Source organism: Podarcis gaigeae (genome assembly GCF_964106915.1).
Source record: "Podarcis gaigeae genome assembly, chromosome: 5".
Taxonomy (NCBI): domain Eukaryota; kingdom Metazoa; phylum Chordata; class Lepidosauria; order Squamata; family Lacertidae; genus Podarcis; species Podarcis gaigeae.
In genome coordinates, this window is record NC_139681.1 from 72,383,003 (window position 1) to 72,395,512 (window position 12,510).

Consider the following 12,510-nt stretch of genomic DNA (forward strand, 5'->3'; position numbering starts at 1 on the left):
AGGTTATGGTCCAAGCAAAGTGGGCTTGGAAGGGCCCTATGTTTTTCATATTGAACTGCATATTGGCACTGTAGGCTGCAGTGTCATTTTTTAAAAACACTCTTCCATTTTGTGTAAATAAATATTCTAATTGTAGTAAATCGTATGGTTCTTGCTTATTTCCTCTAAATGAACAAGATAATATTGACATTATAATTTTTTTAAAAAAATTAAAATTTATACCCACCTTCTTCCCAGACAGGGCCTCAAGACGGTTTACAGATAAAAATAAGAGTAGGGAAAAACATAGGGAGTGATCTGTGTGAATGCTTGGTTTGTTGTTTTGCTTTGCTCATCTCCTTTCACATAATTCTCAAGAAGATTTATAACCATACAATATAAACAACAAAAATTGGTTTTAAAATAATACAACACCCAAGGCAAAGACATTTAAACCAAACAGCCTGGCTCTTCAGCTGACTATGCAAGGTTGGCAGAAACCTCAGAGAACCACAGCTTCATGCACAGTTCTGTCTCCTGTATGCCTAATAACTCTTATGCTGGATCAGGCGAAAGGTCCATCCCATTTCTAATAGTAGCCTGCCAGAGGCTCAAGCATAGCAACAATGGCCCTCCCTGCTCTTTGTCCCTAGAATCTGCTATTCAGAAAGACATTGCTTATGAACATGGATGTTTCAGTTAGCTGTCAGGTCCATCAATTACTATTAGCTACACCTTTCACAAATTTGTCTAGTCCTTTTAAAAGCTGCCTATAAACTGTTGGTAGTCAGCACAACTTGTAATAGCTAATGCAAAGGTACAAATCTGAGGTCCACCATCACTCTGAATCTAAAAAGACCTCACTGCCCGATTGTTTTTTTCAAAATCAAAAGACCATGACTCTCTGAGCCATCCTTCTTCACTTATTTGGATGGTCACCCTTGTTGACAAAATCATAGATGTGTAGTTAGGAAGAGGAGCTCACCTCTTCCCTGCTTTAGGAAGTCCCAGTATCCTGTTGTTCTCATGAAATTGACTTGCAGCTTAGCTCGTCCATAAACTGCTAGCAATTGCTGCTTGTTCTTTTTTCCCAAAATGATAATTGAACACACAGTTTTTTTAAAAAACATTCAGGCAACACTGCATGGCCACAAACTATTTGTTCCTCTGAAAATTCCTTTCAGCAATAGAAGAAATTACTTTTGAGAGCGAGAGCTTAAACTGAACTTTTTTTCTCTTCTCGGGGTTGGAAAATTTGATGGCTATATGTCTTCTACTGGAGACAAAAAGAGAGTACTGACTGAAAACTAGTGTGGGATATGAGGTGTGTATGTGTATGGGGTGGTGGTCACCCCATTTATTACAGCAGTTGATGCATTTCATCACAGAGGAGCCAATGTATGAAATCTCAAAGGGACGGGTGTCATATTGATGAGAAAGCGTAAATTGTTCCATTGACAAGTCTTTCTTTTGACTCAGAATTGTTACACATACTATAAAGCCTAGTATATTAGCAGCAGCAACTTGCAGATTTGGGTCTGACCTAAAATTATAAAACTATATGTTAAAAATCCTCAGAAATATGCCTGTTGTAGATTTTGGAAGATGACAGTGATTGGTATTTACTTTTCTTAACAGGTCCAAGACATTACGGCAATGAGAGGAGACCCTACGGCTTCTGGCTTCCACCGGAAGAGCCATCAGTTGAAGAACTTAGAAGGCAAAGACTTAATCGATTTGAGAGGTGGTAAAATTCTCAGGTCTCTAAAATATATAAAGGGCTCTTCCCAGTTGCTAGAGCACTGTCCGATCTTTATCAGTTTAGCAGTTTCTCAGAAAATAATGTTTCCTGCAAATTATCGTACCAGGGTGTGTGGAAAATGTGCACTTGCTTTGCCTCTGGGCTTCCAAAGTTAAAAGTGAAGTTGAAAAAGTTTCTTTAAACCCTTACACCCTGCAAGGTACTTTTGGAGTTACATTCAAAGACACTGCAGACAAAACCAAAGGGGATTTCTCGCGCCACGAAACTCAGTTCTTCAATTATATTGTATTTTCTTTATTTTTATTTTCTTTAACTCTGATAATCATTTGCTTGTGTTTTGAATATATACTGTGTGGATGCAAATGTATAATGAAAATGTTTATTTTCTATTTAGAATCCTTAAAAAAAATTCTGAGTACAATTGACTTGGAATATCTGTGCAAGCACAATTGAAATGAAAGGGAAGAGAGATGTGCAGGAACTATACGTGGGCAGCACCCATTCACTTGAGTGAGATGGGCTTGTGGCACGCTTTTCATTGTTGGATAATGCTGAGTCTTGCTTTACATTGAGCTCAGTGTGGAAGCTTCTGCCAGCTGCTTCTCTGCATAGAATTTACATCTCAAATGCTCTGGAACAGAATTTGATGTGCCTCAGAAAAGTTCAAGATACAGTTTAGGTCTTCTAGATAACAGCTTTTATCTGGCTAGGATATGCCCTCTTTAGATCTGCTGATTGGTTAAACCCATCCATATTGTTTTCAGTATAATTTAAGAACTAAACATTATGGTATGTAAAAAGAAGCTCCTGGCAGCCGTTCTGCAGTGCCTTTGGGCACAGTTGTGTGCTAGTGATGTATCTTTTTTAGGTAATAAAGTGACACTCAGTGTATAAATATATTAAAGTACTAACACTTAAATCTTTTTGTACACAAGAGGCCTGAACTTTGTATATTTTTCAAAGCCCAAGTAGGAGAACTTTCGTTGCTTTCAATCTTTTCAGTATTATTCATAGCATATTTAGATTCATCCTGTAAGTTTTGATTTATTTGTATGTTTGAATGTGAGTTTACTTACTGACTGGGTTCTGTGCTTTTGAAGCATTGACACAACTACCTCTCCAAGGAGTTTTGTCCAGGATCTCTCTCTCCCTCTCCCTTTCTATTCCTCCCTGCCCCCCATATGCACATCATAAGTAACATCTGGATGTTAATGTAGCAGAAATATTGATGACGTAATCTGTTTGTTTTCTGGATTTCATCAGCGGATCCTCAGTTTAAAAATATGAAAACATTCAAGATGCACAGGATATTGTTTGGATAGGCTTCAGTTTTGCATCTGTAATTTCCTTTATCAGTGTTGTCCCAAGAGAACCAAAATACAAAATGGTTTTTTGTCTTGCCAAGTGCTGAGAGCTCTAAATTTGGGAGAGATTTCAGGAATACAGTAATGGCACTACATATAAATCTCTTTGGTCTCTTATGATTTTGTAGGTTTTTTATATTCAGAAGCACTGATCCTGTACATAATTGAGTTCTGGTTTTCATCTGTAATCTATACTGCAAGTGCAGCAAATGTTGTGCTTGAATTTTTATTTTAAGATCTAGCTAGCATTTGTGCTGTTACATTTTTGTCCTTCAGGTAAATCCTGTGACCACCTATGCTAACCTTTGGGATAAGACTTGCATTTGGGCAAAGACTTGCATTGCTGCCAAAGGGAGCTTACTTCTAAGTGGAAATAGCTTCAGAGGAGCAATATTCATCAGGACCACAACAGGAAAGTCCAGGACAATGACTTGTAAAGGTGCATTTAAAATATATCTACCTTTGTGGCCACTGAATTTGCCATTACATATAGTCTTTACTAATTTTCAATTTTCAAACAGTAATGCTTGAACCGAATCAAGTACTACTTATTTAAGAACATAAGAATAGCCTGCTGGATCAGGCCAATGGCCCGTCTAGTCCAGCATCCTGTTCTCACAGTGGCCAACCAGATGCCTAGGAAAAACTAGGGAGCATAAGAGCACTGTCTTTTGTGGTTTCCAGCAACTGGTATTCAGAAGCATTCTTCTCCTTGAATGCTCTTCTCCATGAATTTGTCTAATCTTTTAGAGCCATCTAAGTTGGTGGTTATCATAGCCTCCTGTTTACCTATTGTAAACTTCTGCAAGTGTTGCTGATGAAGATGCCCTTGACTTTTAAATTATGATATTTAAAGGAACTCTTCACAAGCTCTCGGAAATCATTTTGGTTAATCTCTTTTGAGGAATAGTGTTAGAATAGGTGAGATTGAACATTCCTGTTCATTACATGTTTTGTCTCTGGTAATTATGGTTTGTAAATTAACAAGCAATCTTTTGATTTTTTAAAAAGAATAAAATATATATATTTCACACTTCAGCTTAAATAGGGCTGTGTTTTTGTGTGTGCATGTATGTGTTTTGGTCCCTCAACATAGCATTTTCTAATTGAAGAGTATCCCTGATAAAATGAACATGTATATTAAAAAAATCTAATATTGATCAATTAAGTTACCTGATTTTCAGTTTCAAATGACTGTGGAAAGGTTGTCCTTAAATTTAGTGAATGAAAGCTCTGTTCATAGAAGAATCATGCAGTATAATGTTTGTTTCCAAAAATGTGTTTGCTGTTGTGTAAATAATCAAATCCTATTCTCCTGGTGGCTTGGTAGAACAGCCACTTTATTCGGAGTGGTATGGGGGAAATTGTCAGATCCTTCCTAGAGTCTGAGGATACCTTTCAACATCACACTTTCATTCCATATTGTCTCCAGCTCATCCAAAAGAGTGTCTGTGTGGCAGCTAACTAGTGTATGATTCTTACCTAGAGTTTCGTTGCTGTAGCACAGTTGCCTTTGGAACGAAGAAGCAAGAGAGAGGGAATGATTGAACTTTGGGTTGTTACAACCTCTAACTCAATACAACAGGTTGGTACCAAGGTGAGAGCCAGGAGATGATGTATCCTGCTGCCTGTCTTTGACTTCAGATATCACATCAGTGATATTGTGGCCTTTGCTCTTCACCCCTCACACACCTGAAAGATGTGCCAAGGAGGCCCTATCAGCAGTATCAGTCCCTTAGTGAGACAGTCAAGACCCAAGCATGACCACCCTGCTGGTAAGAATGAGAATTTGGTTTGGGTGATCTTCCCTTTGTCACGTTGATGCCTCTTGGGTATCCATAACATCTCCTCCCCCCCCCCCCAAATTTGCACTGGACCTGTCACTAGAGAAGGCCAGACAACTAACATCTGGTCAGTTATTTTTCTTGCGCTCCAGTTTGAGTGCTCCTGTGTATTTTATCTCAAACAGTTCAGTGCAGAGCAAAGGTTGGTTGTGAAGAACGGTTGTCCCTCTCAGCAGTGTGGCTGATTTTTGTGGGCTGCCTGGAAGATTCCTGAACAGAGAAATACTTTTCATGGATCAACCTGGATGGACAGCTTTCTGTACAGGGTTTCAAGCTGAGGCTTTGTTTCTCATTGCAACTGCCTAGGATCCTCACCTTGAAAGAGATATTTGGATCCGTTAGCCTCTATAGCTTGTGCTCTGGCTTGAATCTGATAAATTGCAAAAGTGGAAGTGTTTGAAACTTGCTTCAGCCTTCACTGAGGTAACTGCATGCCTTGAAAGCTACTTCAGAGGCTTTGCTTCTTGCATCTCGTTCTCAGGGTTTCTGAAGCAGCCTGCAAGGCATGTATGAATGACAGCCTATGTTTAGCAATGGCAGGCAGTAACACCAACATCCCACATATACTATTCCAACAGTACTATGAACTTCTGGGAGCATAGGATGTTGGGATTAGTTAGTGTTTGTTCAACAAATTTGGGCCTACAGTGTATGTACCGGTATATCTGATTTTGTGATTGGGACACATCTGTGATGTGCTTGAAATATAGACCAAAACCAATACTTGGACATTTCTCTATGGTTTCTTTTAGTTACCTGTGGTCTGTGTATTCTCTAGAACACCGAAGAGAAGTTTGTTGAAAACAACAACAGATATATATCCCCTTGAACCTCAAGGAAGAATAGAATTCCAATCAATATAGAGGGAAGAAACAGACACCACAGGGAAAACATAGGAAGGAATGTTCCCTGCGGATGGCTCCGTTCTCTGTGTAAAAACAGTATTTTTAAAAATGTGCCGTGAAATATTGCTGTTCATTTAAAGTGGAGGATAGTATTTCAGTGACAGCCTAAGCACTGACTGTGGAAGTTACCATGGCAACAACACATTTGTCATGACGGCACTGCAAATTGGCATATAAAGCCAGAATAAATTGTCAAAGCATGAGTAGCTTGGAATGCACAAACATCCACGCTCACTTTATTTTGCATGAAAACAAAACAACAGTTGTAGTTTTTTCTTTCTTATGCTACTTGTTAAGCCTTGGGCCTCTTTAAAGTGCTTTTATCTGTAACACTTTGCAGACTGGGAGTGAGGATTCCCCCCCCCCTTCCTGTTTGACTCTTGGTTTTATTTTAGGGAAACACACTTAAGAGGTCTGTTTATAGGTGAACATGCAGCTAACTGTTCATGTGGAGCTGAAAACTATTATCCCAAACTGTTTCATGTAGAACAGACATTAAGTCATGACTGTTGCAGGAAGCACAAGCCAGTTTTATCTCCAAAACAAGCTTTTTTCTATTTTTAAAACTTTATCGAGCTACTTGGAAGGAACTTAGGATGGGAGTCTGGCTTGCCTCAAAGGCCAACTTACTGGCCAACCCATTGTTGTCTTACCTGGTGCCTCTTGGCAATTGAGCAGACAGTCCTACACCCTTTTTGAACCACTGTTAGAAATTCTGGTCTCAGCCATTACTGTGCCCCAGCAGGTTACAGTGGAATCAAGGAAACCTTTTACCTTTATTGCCCCTTCTTGAGGTAGGCAATTATTAGTGCCTTGCTTCTGCTTACTCTCTCTTTCCTATTTCCCTAGCCTTGTTATCTCCCAGCACCACCACCCAGCCCCAAATTAGTCCAGTCCCATGTCATTTGCATTCAAGTCCCTCCCCACCCCTGCCCTTGGGTATATGTCTCCACTGCTATTTTGTCAGGTTTCCTAGTCCATGCCTTTTCTCCACATAGAACAGTTGCTCTGTCTGCCTCATATTTCTGCTACAGGAAATGTTTAAGTTTATGGTCCAGGCAGTATAGGTTTAGGTAGCCTGTGTTAATATGTAACGACTAGCCATCTTGCTGCTTATAGTCTGTACTTTAAGCTGCAGATCACTTTTACTTTTTGTCTACCATATGTGCAAATATTATAGGCGGTATCCAAATAATGCATTTCCTGCAGGATTTCCTGTTGTGCAACAGAACTCCTCCTCCCTACACCCCCCCCCCCTCAATATGCTCTAGAGCAGTGTTTCCCAACCTTGGGCCTCCAGCTGTTTTTGGACTACAACTCCCGTCATCCCTAGCTAGCAAGACCAGTGGTCAGGGATGATGGGAATTGTAGTTCAAAAACAGCTGGAGGCCCAAGGTTGGGAAACACTGCTCTAGAGATTCGCCCAACACTGCAGAGCAGTGGGAAGGGTATAAAGAGGCAGGGTTTCACCCACAAGGTTAGTTGGTATTCACCCACTATAATATTCATTTATCTTCGCATTTGTTGGTTCTTGCTAGTTCTGCCAAGTAAGCAAGACAGTAATATTTTTTAAGTGATCATGCCCGTTGCTGTAGCTTCTGTGACATGCACTCATCTGCAATATGATACTTCTGTGAATGCTTGCGTATAGGCTGAACAAGAGATCTAGTTAACACCTCAGGTGGGTTTGACCTAGCCTGTTTGTTGAATTAACATTCCAAGCAGGCAAGGTGGTATTTTTCCTGTTGTCTGTATTTTAATGTTTTTCATGCATGAAAGCTATTTTTAGCACCTTTGTTTTCTTTCTCTTGTCGATAAATATCAGGCCAAAGACCAACTATGCCCATTGTGTGGTGGATCTGGTGACCTGAAGATCATATTGTAGTTTAGGTCAGATTTTCAGCACTATTTACGGGGGATTAGAGGCTGTATTCTATTTCCCCTATTGCTCATCCTTTCTTGCCAAACAGCTGATTGAGGGGAATTTTGCTTTTTAAAAGGGCTGCATGCATGCGTCCCTAGATACTTCTTATGTACTCTGTGGCATGTCCCTTGAAGAGGATGTGAAGGATGGACTGTTGATGAATGGCTGTAATAACAGTGCAGCAGAAAAAAATATAAAATGATATAAATAACTCAAAATAAATGAAAACATAAAGATACTCAGACTGGCTTCTCAGTGACCCGCCTGTGTAGAGTAATATAAAAACCCAGTTAAACAAGCTCTTCTCTAAAGGGCTGTTGTCCACCCATTCATTAGCTACCTTAACAGGAGGGTTCTTTAGATAGTTTCCTCCAAGGGTGGGAAATCAGAACAGCAAAGCAGGCACTGGTAAGCCATTTGCCTCTTGTCATCAAGGATTGCACACTGTTCAGTAAATGTCCACTTTACCTTGCTCCCAAGTTGGAACTTGAGGGGAATAGGGAAATCTGTTCTTGATGAAGCTTGGTTATGAAAGTATTCTACATTACAAGAAGTAACTGCATTATGAGTTATTTCCTATGTGCATCTACCTAAGAATAAGTCCTGTTGAACTTAGAGGAACTTACTTCTGAATAGCCATGCATAGGATAGTGCTATAAGAATCATAGCAGTGCTTGGTTAGAGCACAAAATATGTGGTTGCTTAGAATCTCTTCACTTATCAGTCCAGGCCAAAATGCTTGGTTTTAAGCCATGTTAGCCCTTCTTGCCTTCACCAATGTGCTCTTCCAAGCCAACATTCCTAACAGGGCCACACTCCTGTCTAAGCAACACCTACACTGTCTTGGTTACGTCCACAGAATAGAAGATGGCAGGATCCCCAATCAGGCCCATTGACAGACCAGCTCTGTGTTACAAAGATGTCTAAAAGTGTGACCTGTCTGTAGGGTTAGTATAATTTAATTAGACTCCTCAAGTGAAAATGATGCACACACGACTTGTAAAAATGGAGATAACACCATATGAGAAAATGTTTCATATGTATTCTCATTCTTTGCGCTGATTTACAAGCATTCAAATGGTGATCCCTGAGGATGCAACCACATGGGGAAAGTACCATATTTTTCTGTGTATAAGACGACCCCTAATTTTTTTTACCCAAAATTAAGAAAGTACACCATGCACTATCCGTGTATAAGACGACCCCTTATTTTAAACTTCAAAAATTTAGGAAAAAATATAGTCTTATACACAGAAAAATACAGTAAGTATGACTTGGCTCTATTTGTGGCAGTGTCACAACCTCCTGGCAGAAATTTGCTTAAGCGTGCTGGCTTTTCATGCTTACATGAATTGCATCCATGACACTGCTAGGTCAGACCTAATAAAAATAGTTTACGACTAATAAAGTGTCTCAATCATCAAGGTGTTGTATAAACAATATTAAAAACATAAGACTGGACTTGCCTGCAGGCTTGTAGTTTAAGGAGACAAGAGGGAAATAAAGGGTAAAAAGCTCCAGGAAAAAAAGATGGATGAGGGTGATAGATGATCTATTCCCTATGGCAGCAAAAAATAAGTCAGGAGATGGTTTGTTTTTTATTTATTTATGTTTTCCTACATTTACACCCCATCTTTCCTCCAGTGAGTTCTAGTGGGTGCATGTCATTCTTCTCCTTCCCCTTTTATCCTCACAATGCTCTGTGGGGTAGGATAGGCTGAGAGCCAGTGACTGGCCTAAGATCGCCAAGTTGAGGTTCATGGCTGAGTATGGATTTGAACCCTGTTCTCCCAGGTCCTAGTCCAGCACTCTTAACCATTACCCCACACTGGCCCTCCCATCCTGCTGGCCTTTGCAAGTGGGCTTATGCTTTGGGGCTCATAAAGGACATTAAGCTTTCCATACATTTCTAGCTAGCACAACTACAATGCCTCTTAAAGTGTCGCTGCACAGGGAGTGGGACTTGAGGAAGAACTACAGTTCCATGGTTTGACTGGCTTAAACTTCTGCAGATGTGGCCAAAGACTTGAACGGCAGTGCACAGTTTCACATAAGATTAGCACCACATGCAACTGACGGCATCCCCTTTCACTTTGGTAAACGGTCGGGTTTCTTTTAGCCATATTTCATGCAGACCTGGCATCTACCTACATTGCGGCGTTGTTCTTGCTCATCTTTGAGAGTCTCTGAGCGAGGGACTGAAGTAAACTGCATCTCTGGGTTTACAGTACTTAACCAGAAGCTGTATTCATTGGTAAAAAATTGGCATGTCCCTCGCTGCCCCTGGCATTCAATGAAGGGTGCTGATCTGAAGTCCTCAAGGCAGCTTCCAGTTGACATGAGAGACTGTCCACCTCCCTGGTCACCAGATCCAGTGTGCTGAAAGAAACAGGCAAAATAGGTGGAAGTTATCTCACCCTGTACAGTTTTACTCAGTAGCCAATCTCACTGAGCTCAGTGAGACTCATTGGATAAGACTGCGTAGTGAACACAATATAATTTTCTTACAACTAAATCTGTTTTAAATCGTAGTACTGACCAACAGAGTTGGCGTTTCTCATAAGGCAAAATGAATTTTGCGATAGCTTCTGCAGTTTTCATTTTGGGGTGTGAATGGTGATAAAGAGAATTGATTTTGGCCTATGGTTTATGTCAAAACCAATCTTCATTTAATTAGAACTTGGAGCTAACTGTCGGTTGGCAGGATACTCTGGACTCAATTTAAAGTCTTGTGTTTGATCTTTGAAATTCTTCATAGCTCAAGAACACAGTACCTGAAGAACTTGCATCTTCTTCCCATACATAATTACCTGTGCCCACAGTTTGCTTTATTTATAAAAATATTTGCATTAAAAATATCAAAGTGGTTCCCAGTGATGCCAGACTTAGTGCGGACACTTGATCAGCACACCCAAACTCCTGAGCTCATTGATCTGCCAGTCTCAGCCTCCAGGAGTAATTCTACTGAATGGCTAAATTTTATAACACCAAACATAAAACAATACAATAAAGCCAGTAAAAAGTTAATAATCTGATGTCATTTTTTATGCCTCTGCAAGCTGAAATAAGGGAAGTGTCTGCAAGAGAAAAGGTCTCAGCAGCAGCCCCTTGCTTGGAGGCACAGACTATGTCATTTTAGCAGCAGATGAAGGCCATACAAACATTTAAAATCAGATCCATTTATCTCTTAAGTTGCAGTGGTTATTTGCTGTTGGCATGGTTTCAACTTTATCTCAATTTTAGTTTAATTCTGCTCATTAGAACTGTAGTTTGCATTTTATAGTTCTCTTGTTTTTATAATGCGCTGTGCATTGCCCAGAGAAAGTTATTGGGCAACTGATAAATACAGTAAAACAAATAGAGACAAGATAAGGAGCCAAGATGGCAAACTGAAGGAGTGAAACGTCTACAGTCAATTAGCAAATGACAAATCAGTTGAGCATTTTGCAGATCTTGCTGGCAGCTCAATCCTATGCATGTCTACTCAGAAGACTGTCCCACTAAGTTCAGCTGAACCTTCTCCCAGGTAAGTGTGTTCTCATTCATTCATACATTTTATTCAATTTACAGGCTCAGTTTCAGTGATTAGCTAGCATGGTTAGATCCAAATAGTTCCATAGAAGAGCCAAGTAATATTCAATCTTACCATTAAAAATGAGTAGCCTATCCATAGGCTTCCCCAGTTTGATGGACAGGGAGGAATGGATTGATCTTGACTATGAACTGCAACAGCTTGGGCAGGAGCCTCACAGACAGCACATCTGCTAATGTAAGGTTGTATTTCTTCTTCAGAGAGGGGCATCATGGGCAAAGGAGCTGCGCTTGACAGCCAGTAAGATTTATCATTTCGACTTGCATAGTAGCAGACCTGATGGATATTGCAATAGGCAAAGGGCATGGTGCTGAACACAGGGAGACAAGATCCAGCAAGACCTAGAATAGAATGTGGGGGACATGCACACATATAATTACCAATCCAAAACACTTGAAGTTCTTATTAAAGAACAGTTTAAGTTAGTCTTGAGCCTTATTCCACATCAGCACTACGCAGCCAGGAAAATGATTGATGCATAAGGGCTTTGGGTGGGTTTACAGTATCTGGAGGTGTTTGGAAATTTCAACAGCAATCATTGTCACCTGTGTCCAAGGAAAGCTAGGTACAGAGAACACATGTTCTCATGCTGTGGGTGGGTGTGGGTGTTGTGCAGTCGAGAGTTTTGTTTAAGTTATGCAATCCTCTAACCTCTGGGAATGTTAGAATATAAATTAAAATGTAATTCGCTACCTTCAAAATTGGAAAAGGTGAGTGAGAGTACCATACACTAAACATAAAATGTCCCAGATTCAAATCCCTGGCACCTCTAGATATTGCTGGAAAATACCTTTGTCTGAAACAGAGTACTAAAGCTATTATTAAAAGACGGCAAATTTGCTACTGTGCTTGGGATTGAATGCCCAGTTCACTTCAGAACTTGCTTGTTTTAAAACAAATGTCTTTTCTGCTGATGTAGTACCGTGATTTTAATGTCCTGGTCCATTTCATTGTTAAAGTAATGCTTAAAACTAGCAAATAAATATATAGTAACTTGCAGGTGTGCTCAAGCATATAAATATCTGTTGCAAATAGACCAAAAATTAAACCTCCCAGGTTCACCACAGACAACAAGGATGAGTTTTGCATCTAGCAGAAATAACGAAGGTTTGAACGGGAAAGAAGAGCCTCTGCAGGGAA

General features: G+C 40.0%; 2 protein-coding genes across 11 annotated transcripts in view; one reads left to right on the forward strand and one right to left on the reverse strand.

Annotated features, from left to right (window-relative positions):
- The window catches only part of RHBDD1 (rhomboid domain containing 1), a 28,565-nt gene extending 24,415 nt beyond the window's left edge, over positions 1–4,150 (forward strand). For all 4 annotated transcript variants that reach the window (XM_083742173.1, XM_083742175.1, XM_083742172.1 and 1 more), the window contains one exon: positions 1,618–4,150. In XM_083742173.1, coding sequence (XP_083598299.1) covers positions 1,618–1,730 — 113 coding nt within the window. In that variant the 3' untranslated portion in view covers positions 1,731–4,150. The remainder of the gene's footprint in view (positions 1–1,617) is intronic.
- Positions 4,151–9,365: 5,215 nt separating this feature from the next.
- Positions 9,366–12,510, reverse strand: part of COL4A4 (collagen type IV alpha 4 chain) — a 68,900-nt gene continuing 65,755 nt past the window's right edge. For all 7 annotated transcript variants that reach the window (XM_083742035.1, XM_083742034.1, XM_083742036.1 and 4 more), the window contains 2 exons: positions 11,425–11,711; positions 9,366–10,157 (listed from right to left, as the gene is read on the reverse strand). In XM_083742035.1, coding sequence (XP_083598161.1) covers positions 9,894–10,157; positions 11,425–11,711 — 551 coding nt within the window. In that variant the 3' untranslated portion in view covers positions 9,366–9,893. The remainder of the gene's footprint in view (positions 10,158–11,424; positions 11,712–12,510) is intronic.